Source organism: Cimex lectularius, unplaced genomic scaffold, assembly GCF_000648675.2.
Source record: "Cimex lectularius strain Harlan isolate CLEC.00 unplaced genomic scaffold, Clec_2.1 scaffold19, whole genome shotgun sequence".
NCBI lineage: Eukaryota > Metazoa > Arthropoda > Insecta > Hemiptera > Cimicidae > Cimex > Cimex lectularius.
The window spans coordinates 1,736,853-1,752,199 of NW_019392664.1; the positions used below are offsets into that span (position 1 = coordinate 1,736,853).

At 32.3% G+C, this 15,347-nt stretch overlaps 1 protein-coding gene across 2 annotated transcripts in view; it reads left to right on the top strand.

Annotated features, from left to right (window-relative positions):
* LOC106662194 (mucin-3A-like) overlaps positions 1-15,347 on the top strand; it is a 110,635-nt gene that overhangs the window by 85,094 nt on the left and 10,194 nt on the right. Inside the window, exons 11-30 of one of the 2 annotated variants that reach the window (XM_024225008.1) lie at positions 29-139; positions 203-304; positions 370-480; positions 554-664; positions 733-843; positions 913-1,023; positions 1,093-1,203; positions 1,266-1,376; positions 1,618-1,728; positions 1,797-1,907; positions 2,381-2,461; positions 2,531-2,641; positions 2,719-2,784; positions 2,858-2,923; positions 3,054-3,131; positions 3,452-3,499; positions 3,572-3,616; positions 3,714-3,746; positions 4,539-4,622; positions 5,313-5,387. In XM_024225008.1, the coding sequence (XP_024080776.1) occupies positions 29-139; positions 203-304; positions 370-480; positions 554-664; positions 733-843; positions 913-1,023; positions 1,093-1,203; positions 1,266-1,376; positions 1,618-1,728; positions 1,797-1,907; positions 2,381-2,461; positions 2,531-2,641; positions 2,719-2,784; positions 2,858-2,923; positions 3,054-3,131; positions 3,452-3,499; positions 3,572-3,616; positions 3,714-3,746; positions 4,539-4,622; positions 5,313-5,387 (1,788 nt within the window). The remainder of the gene's footprint in view (positions 1-28; positions 140-202; positions 305-369; positions 481-553; positions 665-732; positions 844-912; positions 1,024-1,092; positions 1,204-1,265; positions 1,377-1,617; positions 1,729-1,796; positions 1,908-2,380; positions 2,462-2,530; positions 2,642-2,718; positions 2,785-2,857; positions 2,924-3,053; positions 3,132-3,451; positions 3,500-3,571; positions 3,617-3,713; positions 3,747-4,538; positions 4,623-5,312; positions 5,388-15,347) is intronic. The other variant, XM_024225009.1, reaches the window with a different exon arrangement.

The window sequence follows — 15,347 nt, forward strand, 5'->3', positions numbered from 1 at the left end:
TTTCTTTAGAAAATTAATGTTTAAATAGAACAATGTTTCTACGATTTTAATGAAAATTTCAACAACAATCGTCCCCGAGAAAATCAGTCATGTTTCTACTTCTATACCTACTTATTCCCATAAACCATTAACACCGGAGGTGATAGCAAAGTATACCAATTACTATAGTATATGTTCTGAAAAAATTATTGATTTTAAATAGGAAAACGTTACGTCAATTTCTACGACTATTCTTCTTGATAATATCAGCCTTCTTTCTACTGTGACGCCGGCTCATTATGAAATACCATTAGTACCAGAAGTAGTAATAATTTCAATTAAAAGCAATATCTACACAATATGTTTTGCAAAGTAATTCTTTTTAAATAGACAAGCATTTCTCACATTTTCACGAATATAACAGCGACAACCGTTCATGACAATATCAGTGAACTTCCTACTGTGACACTGGCTTATTCTGAAATACCATTAGTACCAGAGGTAATAATAATTTAATTGTACATATGCGCAATGTCTTCAGAATTAGTTTTGAAAAGTAATTCTTTTTAAACAGACAAACATTTCTACCACTTTCACCAACGTAACAGCGAAAATCGTTCATGACAATATCAGTCACCTACCGACTATGACGCCGTCTTATTCGGAAATACCGTTAGTACCAGAGGTAATAACTATTTTATTTCTGCCCAATATCTACAGAATATGTTTTGAAAAGTAATTCTTTTTAAATAGGCAAACATTTATACCTCTTTCACTAACGTAACAGCGACAATTATTCATGACAATTTCAGTGACCTTTCTACAACCACGCCAGCTTACCCCGAAATACCATTATTACCAGAGGTTATAATAATTTTAATTATACTCAATATCAATAGAATATGATTTGAATAGTAATTCTTTTTTAAACAGACCAACCTTTCTACCATTTTGAAGAATATGACAACAACAATCGTTTTTGACAATATCAGTCACCTATCTACTATGACGCCGTCTTATTTTGAGTCACCATTAGTACCACAGGTAGTAATAATTTCATTGATATGCAATATCTACAGAATATGTTTTGAAAAGTAATTCTTTTTTAAATAGACAAACATTTCTACCACTTTCACCAACGTAACAGCGACAATCGTTCATGACAATATCAGTCACCTATCGACTATGACACCGTCTTATTCGGAATTACCATTAGTACCAGAGGTAGTAAAAATTTCATTTATAAGCAATATCTACAGAACATCAACGATATTATTTTGAAACAGACCAACCTTTCTACCATTTTGAAGAATATGACAACAACAATCGTTTTTGACAATATCAGTCACCTATCTACTATGACGCCGTCTTATTTTGAGTCACCATTAGTACCACAGGTAGTAATAATTTCATTGATAAGCAATATCTACAGAATATGTTTTGAAAAGTAATTCTTTTTAAACAGACAAACATTTCTACCACTTTCACCAACGTAACAGCGACAATCGTTCATGACAATATCAGTCACCTATCGACTATGACACCGTCTTATTCGGAATTACCATTAGTACGATAGGTAGTAAAAATTTCATTTATAAGCAATATCTACAGAACATCAACGATATTATTTTGAAACAGACCAACCTTTCTACCATTTTGAAGAATATGACAACAACAATCGTTCAAGGTAATATCAGTCACCTTTCTGCTGTAACGCCTACTTATCCTGAGTTACCATTGGTACCAGAGGTAATAATAATTTTATTTATAAGCAATATCTAGAGAATATGTTTTGAAAAGTAATTCTTTTTAAATAGCCAAGCTTTTCTAACAGTTTCACGAACGTAACAGCGACAATCGATCATGGCAATATAAGCCGTCTTTCTACTGTGACACTGGCTTATTCTGAAATACCAGTAGTAGCGGAGGTAATAATAATTTTTATTAGATACGATACTTAAACATAATAAGTTTCGAACGATATTTTGTAATATTCGAACCTTTCTGTCATTTTTATGAAAAGTACTCAGACCATCGTTCTTGAAAATATCAGTCACCTTTCTACTATGACATGAGATTATTCTGAAATACCATTAATACCAGAGGTGATAATCATTTTATTTATATGCAATATCGACAGAATATTTTTTGAGCGGTATTATTTTGAAATAGTCCAATCTTTCTACCATTTTCACGAATATGACAGGGACCATCGTTCATGACATTATCAGTAATCTTTCTACTGAGACGAAGGGTTATAATGAACAACCATTAGTACCATAGGTGATAATGCAGAAACATACTTAATTTCGAAATCAGAACATCTAAAATACTGCACCTACTGTTCTTTTATAAACAAAATCCAACGTCTCTTCTTTTATAACAGGATTCAATTTTGCAGGCTACAACGACAGTCAATTTTAATATCAGTCATTTTTCTCCTTCAACGCATACTTATTCCTTTAAACCATTAGTAGAAAAGGTGGTAACATAGTTATTATATAAGCAATTTCTTTATAATATGTTTTGGAATATTAATGTTTTGAAATAGACCAACGTTACTACGATTTCCATGAAAATGAACACGACAATCGTTCATGACAATATCAGTCATCTTTCTACTTCGACATCGACTTATTCCGAAATAACTTTAGGACCACAGGTATAATGTTATAAAAAATAAATTTATTATACCCATTCTTACAAGTTTTAAGCCAATATTACATATTTGTTTTTTAGAACACCACAAATGTTCATGTCAATTTCAGTACGAACGCTTCATCAGAAACGCAATCTGTACCAGAGGTGAATTAAAAACGGAAAATTTTAGTTTTATATAGGTTAGCATATTATAATATTTTTTGAGACATTTTTTCAGACGACCACAGTGGTTCATTTTCCTTCCTCGACGCGCTCTTTTTCCAAAACGGAACCAGTACCTCAGGTGAATTTGGAAATCGGAAATTTTTCATTTAATTCGTTTAGTTGTATGAAAATACCGAGGCACTATCAACATTTTGGTGTACAATATGTTTTTTCAGTAACATTATGCGAATATGCGATCTCTTTTTCAGACCACGAAATTCGTTCAAGATAAATTTACTCGTCGTTTGTCTTCTACAAAGATTTACCGAAAACCAGCACCAACCAAGGTGATTGTAGATCGGATAGTTAAATATGATTCTAAGTTAGTAAAAACTCTAAACAGTACGTAGTACAAAATTCTAAAGCGTTTTTATCAAAAATAACAATCAATTCAACTTTGTTAATTTTTTTTTAAATTTATTACTCGCCATGGTAAATTACCCGGTAAGTTATTCTATGTAGAGTATTAATGATAAACGACCGTAATATTTGAATTTCTGTAAACAGCTGATGCATACCGTGCAATATATTATTTAAGAAATTGCATAAAATATGGATAATTTAGTATAAACTTTCCATGACTCAATTACAATTATTTATTTTTCAGCTCTTTCGTTTTGCTCAGTTAGCGGCATTTTCCCCTAAATGGTGGAGGGTAATTACAGCAAAATTAAACTTATTGTTTATTATTATTTCAACATCAGAACACATTAGATTTGTTTTTCAGAAAAGTACAACTCGTTTTTCTCCTAAGACGGTTTCCACGACGAAGGTGATTTAGATCGAATTTTTAAATCTAAATTCTTATTTGTTTTAACATTATTCAATAGATTGTAATGACGTTTCTATAATTAAAGTTTTTTTTCTAGGCGACAACTACCAGTCATAAAATGTCTGAAAAGGTGATTGATTATACACCAAATAATTTAATTTAAGTTGAAAACAGTTGTTTTAAGCCTTTCATATTTATAAAGTTGATTTATAAATCAGTTTCAAACTCGGCCAAATGTTGAATAATTTGGGCAGTACATATCAATATTTTACATCTTAAATTGTTTTTTCAATTGTACTGACAGCTTCCCACCCTTACTTATAATTAGCACTAATATTATAGTCATATTCATAGTTAAAGAATAATTGCCCAGTCGAAATATCTTTTAGTAGTAGATGGCTATTTATTTTTTATATAAAAAAATGATTATAACACAAGGATTAAATTTATTGTTTAGTAGTTTTTTAACACAAATCAAAGGCAGTATTTAATGCAACGCATTTTATGTCTATCCCGTACTCTTATATGTGAGCAGTAATCTATGACTGATGAACTTTGAATCAATTTATGTTTGCAGACTGTCATTTGTCATTGTCATTACTATCATTTCCTTGAGAAAACTGTTTAACAAAATGATATTGATTAAGGGTATTAATAAATCCAAGAAATCGTGATTTTTCATTTTTTGGATATTTCGGGCTATTCGGCCATCTTCAGCAGCCCAAATGGGTAATTCCGGATTTCCTGAAATTATTAATGCCCTTCTAAATCTTCTTTTAAACTATACTATGAATAGTTTAATGTTAAATAGATGCCTGTTTGTGTAAGTAGAAAAAATCTATTGCAAGCACAATTAAGTCAAAAATTACTAAACGGATAAAAATCGTCCCTGTAACAAATAGGAATAATACCATTTTTTCAGTTTCTGCAGATAGACGGACAATTCAATTACGTACGTTACCCTGACAACTCTATGGCTGATTTAGAGAAACATTTTACCCACCAGGTGATTATTGTCGATCGATTCAATTTAAAACCTAGTAATATTTTAAAATAAAAATCTTGTGACAATGGTATTAAAACCCAATCGGGATCAACTTGTCAAATTTGATCGAGTCAATTTCATATCCCATTGTTTTCAATAAAAATGCATCAATCGTTATATTAATAATTATAATTAATAGAAAAATTTTACAAAACTAATTGTCAGGCGGTTATTGTGTAATAAAAGTGTAGATTATTCCAAATCTCGAATATTCAGGGAAAGTATCTCGTTAAATTTTAAAGTTATATCGTTTGATAATTTTCAATTTTCTTCCATGTTTTCAAAACATGGAACCTTGGGCAGTTTCCATTTTAAAGAAAAATTAAAATGTTTTTAGTAATGCTAAACTGTGAACAGCGGTGTAGTTCAAATATTGTTCGTTTGGGATTTCGACTTGTATTGATACGTTAGCGGTTCTGGGTACAAATCCTGCAATACCCCATAGAATTTTAATTGATAAAAATTTGCAAAAAAAAAATTATTGAAAATGGACCCCTCGTCCGCAACACCCAAATTGAATGTTAAACTCTCCTGTTTAACCAGAGCTATACTTTTTTAGTAATGTTAATCTTAAAAACTTTGAAGTACAAATAAAATAACATATTAGAAATGTATTTGTCACTAATGCAGATTAATGATTTATATTTTTAGAGCATGACGACCGTGCAAGATTATTTAATTAAAATGTTCGCTAACACTAATTCTCAAGAGCATGACGACAAAAAGGTGAATACAAAGTAGATTCAATTTTTGTTATTTTATTAATACTTCATTCGAAGATCTTTGACGGTGAGTTTAGCTGTAATTAATTTAGAATTTAATTACTTTCGGCTGAATATACGTGCAATTTTTTTTAAAATACTTATGACAATTAACTGAAGAGTGTAAAATTTTATCAGACGTTTAGAACCGTATTTTTTATATGGGAGTTTAATCATCAACAAATGACTTTATTTTTATATTTTGGACGGTTTTATGTAAATTTATCTTTCGACGTTCCGAGTTACAATAGATAAGTAATCCCCTATCGAAATAATTGTAATAAATATCTTTCATAAATTGAAATAAATATCTTTTGATATGTCCTCGTCAGAAATGAATGAAACTCAAAAAATATGGATCTTTTATTTTTTTAAAAATTGTTTAAATTGTCGTAAATAATCATCAGAAACCTACACCTGTTACTTTCCGAAACGTTCTTGTCATAATATTAACCCAAACTTATAAAATGATGAATGAAACTTGTCATAATTATAGTACTGTTGGCGTTAATTGCTTTTTGAATAAATCATGCTAAATTTCCTCGTCCTTTAGTCAAAAAGATCAAATAAAGATCTTAGATCATTCAATGTGAATGACCGCAGCTACTAAAAACTACTAATAAAATCACACGAACAATTATTTTAGTCAGTGGTTAATATATAATTTGTTTCTTACTGATCATTTTGGTCTGTCGATTGCGAAGATGGCGAAACTCAGGTTCAAAACGATCGATAACGACTAAATTGCAGGTTCATCACCACGCATAGCACATGGACAGATCTCATAATCAATAATGTTCAAAAGCGCTTGGTTGAATTGGTAATAGGTAAGGTTAAATTTATGGAAAAAGATAAAGTTTCAAATTTTTCAGAAAATAAAATACATATCTAGACTGTGCTTAAATATAGCAATGTCTTTAGTCTACTCAAAAGTTTACATATTCGGCTAGATGTAAGTATCAACCGGATATTGACATTGAAGATCAATGAGCTTGTTGGAGTAAATGAATCGTCAAATTCCTTGGTTGGCGGAAACGGGGAAAATGTACTAATAAAATCCCCTATAAGGAGATGTGATGGCTAAACTTATTTGGAAAAGGAATGTCATAAAGAGCATTCTGGAAGATGATCTAGTTAAAAAGTCTCCATATCCCGTTTACTCGTTCTACCCGATAATCACTTCCCAATTCCTGGAACGTTTCTGAGGAAATAATTGGATGCTGGCCGGAATAAAAACCAATTGGTTTAGAAATTGAAATGTACCAGCTACAAACAGTTTCCACTTTATTAAATCGATCGAAACTTGGCCAATCACGTGTGTATGTTGGGTTTAGCGCCAGATTGGCGAAGGGAGTCCTCGTGGGAAATTGTTTTCTGAGAAACGACAGCGACACATGTATGTACGAAAACTTTTATATATCCAAGTCCTAAGTTTCTAATGCGTCGCCTAAATTCTCTGGTAGTTCTAAAACGTTTTGACCAAGGAATGTAGTCAATTCAGACGCATTAGAACAATGAAGAAAATCGTTAATGTAATAAAATACGAATAAAATACTAATGAAAAACAAATAAGATTGATATATAAATAAAAAGATAAAGACAAAACTAAGAAAAACAGAACAAAAGGTAAATACATAAACAGAGATTGAGAGAATGTGAGAGAGAAAGATATATAGATAGATAAAGAGAGAAAGGAAGATTAATAGATAAATAGAACTATTAAGAAAGAAAGAAAAATGTAGATATATAGATAGATAAATTGAGAGATAGGAGAAGGTAGTGAGAGATGTGATAATATAGAGACAGATAGATAAAGATAGATGGAAGAAAAAGAAGCAAGATAAATAGACCTCACGGCGAGTGTGAGAAAGATAGATGACAGATGTATAAAGGGAGAAAAAAGGTTGATAGATAGATAAACAGAGAGTTAGAGAATGAGAGAGAGTAAGATAGGTGATAGATAAAAGGAGAAAGAAAAAGGAAGATTGATAGACGAAAAGAGAACAACATAGAGGAGAATAGTGATAATAGAGGGAGGGAGAGAGAGAGAGAGAGAGAGAGAGAGAGAGAGAGAGAAAGATTTATACATAGATAAAGAAAGAAAAAAAAAGAAATAGATATAGAAAGAGAGAAGGGAGAAGTATAGATACTTAGAAAGGAAGAGGAGTGTGAATAAACGTGCAAAAAATTTTGTCGCAGCATTTCACTATTTTAAATCCAAGTTATGATTTGACTACACTTAGTATTTTAAATAAATATATTCAACGTTTTCAAGAATAAATTTAAAAAGAAAATCAGATAAAATTTATCATCATTAAGCATTAGTTATCTTAGTATAAAATGAATTTGCGAAGATGAATCCAACTTCCTTTAATAACTGGCTTACAACCAAAAGATGATAAATAAATACCCCTGCGAGGAAAAAGTTAGATAGGGGACGTTTTGTAATATTTTGTTTTGAATAACTCTTGCTCGTAGTTTAATTATTGCGAGCATTAGTACACTTTTAGACACTTTTTTTTCATCCAGTAGTCGTTTTACTAAGTTGTTCCGTCGTTAATCCTGAGATAATTACCATGAAATGCGAGAGGAATCAATAGAATATACTATAAAAGATTTATTACTGCAATTTTATGCAATAATTGATTGTTAAAATATGAATAAATACAACATAGATCAAGTATTTAAATTATAATAATCCATTATGTTTTAGTGGTTTAATTGACTAAATTACTTTTTTCACTTAATTATTCTTTTTATGTAATGTTGAAAAGTTAATGTCACGAGCGAGATTCGAACCCACGACCTTCGGCTATATTATAATATTACACTAAAATCAAATAATGTTCGACAGTAGTGGACAAATTAAATCTTTGCCTTTTTTGTTGTTTTAGATGCTTTGTATCGTATTCCTAAAGAATGCATCTTTTCTAGACGCTTTTTAAGACTGTTAATGATTAATGAACCAACAAGGGATTCTAGTAAAGGTCAAAATTTGCATTTATTTTCCATGCAACATCACGAAAGTTTGAAACTTTTATGTCTCCTTGGGGGAAATCAATGACAACCTTCTATTTTTAAGGCTTTAACTTAAACGAAAATGAGCATTCAGTTATTAAATTAGTTATGATGGTTATTAAAAACACGTCGGATAGAAGCCTAAAATTAAAATTGTTGCAGGCATAATATTATAAGGTTAAATTTGAAAAGTAGCTGACATTCTTCAGTATTAGGTATTATTTTTTTATGCATTATTGTTTTGCTATTGCAAAAGGTTTTTAGTTAGTTAAAAGTAACGACTTGATTCCATGTAAAATAAGTTGTATGGTTTGGATTAATAAAATAGTTCCGAAAAAGTATGACATTTAGTAAATTCACTAGTTTCGTGGTCCGCTTGACCAATTTGGCATTTAGTTTCACCATTTGAAAATAGTGCTAGTGAATATAGGTTTAACCATTACAGTCATTACGAATTTTGATCAAACTTGATCAATTTTTCTTTTGGCCTTTTATAACATTTGTTTTGAAGTGATCAAAATAATAAATGTTGGGCAAACTATGGTATTTTCGCTTAATTAAGCGATTTGAATAGTCAATAATTTATATCTCTATATCTCAAAAATTTAGCCAATCTTTTAATCTTTTTTGTGAGAAAGACTATTCACGCAGACAATTTTAGTCGGCAGAAGAATGATTAACGAGCAGTCGGTTTTATGTAGCGATAAATGTGTTACATCATCACATAATTTGATTTAATTTAACACCGAACATTGCTAAAAATTGCGAAAGGTGATTACTAACCAGTGTTGATTTAATAGCTGCGGGCTTATTTACATAATAGAAAATGTTTTACATCTAGAAAAACAAGCTTATGAGATTTTTGTTTCCAAAAAGAACTACCTTTCGACTCGGCCAAATAATTCAAAAAGGATCCGCGCTGTGAGCCACCTCCGAGTGGTCAATATTATTGCGAAGAGGACTTTTCTGCGATCCAGGATTCTGGTTCGCAATTTTCTTTAAGGATAATCCTTCGTCATTTTTTTTTTTTTTTTTGTGATTATACTCGCAAATTCTTGTATTTCTAAGTAGGCACCCTATTATACGTCACTTTCGAAATAATTTAATTTTGATTTTTTATATTGAACATAGTCATTTATTAAATGGGACGACAGATAAAAGTGAACAGTTTATTACCGCATTATAAAACGAAAAAGATCGATTAATTTTAAATAGGTAGAATTTTAAAAGTCGCTGAAGTTCATTCAGTTGTTTCATTTTGTTTAAAGTTCTATCTTCTTTCTTGTCGATATATTGGTTTGTAAAATAAATCCACAGTGTTTTACGTTAATTCTATTTTATCGCTTTTGTTTTGAAGCAATGTTTATTTAGTCTGTTTACCCACTCAGTAGAGGGATTGGTTAAGGTGTTTTTTATTTGGTAGTTTCGTTGAGTTAAAATTGAGGAAAAAAGTGCATTCTCATAATTTGTTGGTTAAAAGTTTTTTGTTTGGTGTGAACAGTGCTGAGAAAACATTCCGTAAGTGTTTTGAAATATTCGGAAGCGGAAATTTTGATTTAGAACACTTAAAGGCTCTGGTCGTCGTTCGATTGTCGATGATGACAAAATTCAAGCTTTTGTCACAAATAACCCACACTCGAACACATTGAAGTGAGACGTCTCATACGAGCGTTTCATCGCATCTTAGAGCTGTCCAATTTATTGGTCCCTCGTGTTGACTAAATACAACACCAATTGCGATTCCTTTCTAAAAAGCAATTTAAACGACCCATTTATGAAAAGTTGATAATCGGAAAACAAAAATTGGTTCTTTACAATAGGGTTCAGAGAGGAAATCTTGGAGAACACGCAGCAAACCTCCGTTTATAATTCGTAAATTTCCCATTTGATACTTATTCCGGGAACTTCAAAATTATTTTAAAACGGAGAACTTTATTTAACTTGAGGACTTTAGAAAACAGGTAGTGGAACAAAATGGTTCATAAATTGTTGATTAAATTTGTTTATAGGTACTTGAAATTTTTATTGAATTAACCATTAAAAACGCTACGGACTTACTTCACGATCAGAAATTCAAATTCTTCCTTCTATGATAGTTCTATTATTAAAAATAATAACAATTGGTTGATAACGCTTCAGTTTTCTGTAATGTTTTTGAATTACATAAGAATAAAGGTGTAACGGAAAAGAGCGTGTAACATACAAGCGTTGCAATGCATCCGAAAAAAGCTGGATATGTTGTCGGAGCGATCTATGATTTCAGAGACAAATATATCGGACCGCATCTCCATCTGCAGTACTCTCCAACATTTAATTGATTCGTACCATTCAAAAGATTAAAAACAGGGGATGAAAAGTACGTCCATTGCCTGGGTCCAGAGAGGAAAGTCTTGAGGAAAACGACCCACCGTTAACAGCTCCAAAAACCGGATTACAATATAATGTGCATTTGGTGGCATTGAAAGGGCTGCTTTATTATAAGCATCATTTGTACAACCGAAACCTTAATTCTAGAGAAAAAAATGGTAACAATTGGAGCAATTGAAGTATGCAATTGAAAAAAACGATTAGGATTGACTATTGCAAGGAGATATCTACCAGGATAACGGTCCCACAAGTTTTTGCGGACGCGCCAGAAATTGTTGGGCCGAAATCTATAAAAACAAGAAACTCCTTTATTTTTTTATTTTATTTCACAAACCTCTTTTGGTGCAGAGTAAAATTTGTTGCGTATAAATTGTAAATTCTCTGTTTTCCGTTGATAAATTTCAATTCTAGCCGTTAAATGAGATGATTTACTCAATCGCCACCAAGCAGAACTTTAAGATTGATTCCATCGGAACGGTTTTATGGTATGGACGAAGGTAGTAATAAATTGCGCCGGACGTGCGAGAATATCGAGTCTTCAAGAAGTTGTTTAGAAGTCGAGTGAATCATTCTTACAAAGCCCGCCATATGATAATCTTAATTAAGTTTTAAATTATACGTATTACGTTCGTGCATTACATTTCCTATTATCTGTATCAGACGTAGTCATTGTTTTATTCAAATTAATTTAAACATGTCTTAATTATTTGGTCGATGAAAAATTAATAATTGTTTTTAATTAAAAATTAAACAGAACTGTTTTAGAATATTACAATGTCTCATCTATAAATAATTTTTGCCTTAACGAATTTAACTATGAAACTAAGAATTATCTAGAGTTAATACCAACTTTTATTATTTTTTATCATGTTGCTCTTAATTATATATATANTATATATATATGCTCTATTATCATTTCCAAAAAATCGCGTATAATTAATTGAGCAAATATCTAGAGTACTCAAGGAGAAAAATTAGGTTAATTTTTATCCTAGCCAATTTTATTTGATAGCTGCATTTAGCTAGTAGAACTATTTGATAGATTGAAAGTCACGTAAAGAAAGCCGCGCATAGATAATTATTCCAAGATCAACAGATCGTTTGTTGATGATGGTTTGTTTTACTTTCTCTGCTCGTTGTTATAAAGGAACGACTTTTCTCCCCGCCATTCTTAGAAATTGATCAAAACTTCCCTTAAAAGCAGATTCTCTTAAATGTGTAACAACGTCACTCTAGTGGAAAGCTTTCCATTTCCGCTATTCCTCGAGTGATTTACCGTGGACTATTTTAAATTTAAAGCTTGAAATTGTTCTTTGCCAGGATTTATGTTCTTGGGCAGGGGAAATATATTCTTTTGGTAAGCTTTTACAAACAGCATTCTACTTATAAATAATTTTTCACTGGCATGTCAGTATCAAGTCATTAAATTTGTATTAATTGTTAATCATTTACCTTGGAGCGTTAATCATTGCGTTCAAACACGATTTTGTTTCCCTTGCCAGGTATCGTCTGTTTAAAAGGAATTTCTTAGAAAGTACCGGACGACAGTTCGCGAACGGAATGCAAGTCTCGCCTGAAAAAAACGACAGAAGTGAAATTAAAATCTACTCGGTAAACCGGAGATAAGCTCTAGAAAATTTAAGAGAAAATGGCCTGTAACAATAAAAGGCTGTTAACTTTTCCGCACGAGACGTTTGGAAAGTTATAGAAATATTGTAGATCCGAGGGGCGAATAGCGTTCGTAAGGTCAATCCGTGGAAGAAGCTCACTTTCTTTTATAACGGAAAATCTAGACTAAGTTTATCATTAATTAAAAAAATATTAATAATCCTTTCCTTAATAGTCTTTTAACCGTGGGTTTACTAACTGCGTTACAAATCTGGCGAAAGTTCGTCCACTTCTCATATTGTGGGACTACTTTGTGTTGGAGGAGTCTATGGTTGATCTTGTTATCCCAATGTTATACCATTTATATAGTCTCGCAGATCCTCCTCTGGCTAGTTTTTCTGCTAGACCCTTTTAAGATTTTCTACGTTACATTGGGATGGACTTCCCTAATGAGTTTGATTGATCCTGTTTGGGGCTTGCACTGAATATACCTAATTCGGGTTTTTCATCTATTTTGAAGCCATCTGTATACCATAATAATTGTATTAAGTTTTCTCCTGATTTCATCTTATCCTTTATAACCTGTTAAAACATTATACGATGTTTTTAATAACACAGTTAGTTCTATCAATGGGTCTCTAATTTTATTGATTTTATAGTGCTTAGGGCCCCCTGAATGATGAAAATATAATTGAACTATTGCGTGAATAAATCTCATACTGACCTCGATTATCAGGCCGATTATTTAGAAACAAACTTTTGTTAACAAAAAAATTCCTCCTACTCTCTCTCTCTCCTCTCTCTCTCTCTCTCTCTCTCTCCCTCTCTCTCTCCCTCCCTCTCTCCCTCCCTCTCTCCCTCCCTCTCNTCTCTCTCTCTCTCTCTCTCTCTCACACTCACTCACTCACTCACTCACTCACTCACTCACTCACTCACTCACTCACTCACTCACTCACTCACTCACTCTCCGTCTCTATCATTCCCCCTCTCTCTCATTCTCTTTGTTTCTCTCCTTCTCTTTTTTCTTTTTTTCTCATATTTCCATTATTTTCTTCATTCTCTGTTAATATCTTATCACTCACTTCTTTTTAAATTACTTTTGGCACAATAGTGTGATTATTGATAAGTCTAGACATATCACGTTTGTTCTAGAAACAACTATCTCAAATCTCTATAAGAAAATGGGTTATTCTGAGAAGGAAATTAATTGGCTTTTCTCCAGAAGGGACAGAGACATCGGGTCTGTACTTGTGTGGATGTGATGACATGTCCCATTTGAGGTACTGATATATGGAGAAAGGCTATTAACACACAAAACAATCCAAAAAGTGGCCCCGATGAAGGTACTCAAATTCCCAAAGGAAAATTGGAAAATTATTTGGTTTGGGCAAAGACTAGGGTTTTCTTCCACGATGTCAAAGTCAAAACTAGAGCTGTCCAAGAACTCTCTCATGCAAAAAGTAAGTGGTCACTGTTTTTACAAATGAGAGAGTAATGAGAAGAAACAATCTAGAACAAACGACAAGAAAGCTTAGCTATGCACTAAGACCGTGGCACTATGAATTTATGTTGAACCGGCACACGGGCACTACTGGGTCTGTCTTCACTCGCGGGTTTTTTGTTTGAGTTATTCAAACGCGTTTCGGCATTACGCCATCTTCAGTTTTTCACTGAACAAAAAACCCGCGAGTGAAGACAGACTCAGTAGTGCCCGTGTGCCGGTTCTACATGAGTTCGCCAACTCGCAGACCAAACCCCATCATCTACTACTATGAATTTAGTCGAATTATGGCTGTTTAGAGAAACTATTAAAACTTAAAATTTTAGTAATCGCCATGAACTAAATAAAATCGCTTTGTAAGGTCCAATTATATCGCGATGTTTCTCAAGGGCGGCCAAGGACGGAAAAACGACCTTCTCACCTTGAATCAGCTAAAAATTAGATATGCAAATACGGCATGCAAACCGCCGTGGCCGACTTACGTGGGCGGTGGCTTAAAAATAGCGATGGGTTTATTGTCCGACGCTTTATTGCGACCAGGGACTGCAAAGGTTTCGTGCGAGGGCCGAGACCACCTGTGGAACGTTGGCGTGGGGAATAGTCAACAAAAGAAAACAATCATCAGACTATCTGCCAAATTAATATCTCGCCAAATCGTAACGCGAGACCATTAGTGAAACGATTCGAGTGTAATTTGCATACCGTCGACTTCTTGTCTTCCTGGGCTTTTTGCCGTATCTGCCAGATGAAGTGGAGACGGCACGGCGTCTATCATAAAAGTATTACCTTGGTATCAGTTTTTTATAAAATATTTATTAGTGTTATATTAAACAGACATTTTTTCTTCACATATCAACTTTCCGTTTTACTTTCTGCGCGTATTAACTTTCGCCTTCAGAATACGCGAGGCTTCGTAGAACACGCACTACCACATCCAACATTTTTAAATTAACTTTCAAAATCAGTAAAACGCTAAGAAGAACTGTGCTGAAAATTATGATATATTTTACACTAAAAGAATAATAATTTATTTACTAAATGGTACAGAAACAATGTATAAAGAAATACAAGTATTTACTGCTAGGAAACTTTCATTCCGCCACCCAGAGGTCGATCAGTCAATATAATTATATTTTGTAAAGAAAATGAGAGAGGTAGGATAGAAGGGAGAGACAATAAGATAGATAAATAAATAATGAAAGAAATAAGAAATGAAGATAGATAGAGTGAGAGAGGGGCAGATAGATGGATGGTAGAGTTAAAGAGAAAATAAGAAAAGGAAAAAGATAGGTAGAAACTAAGGAAAAAAAGGAAAAGTGACATGAGATTGAGATATAAATAAAAGAGAAAGAAAGAAAAATAGATGGATTTATAGATAAAGAGAAAGAAAAGAAGAACTATACTAAGATATTTAAATAAAAAGGGAAAGGA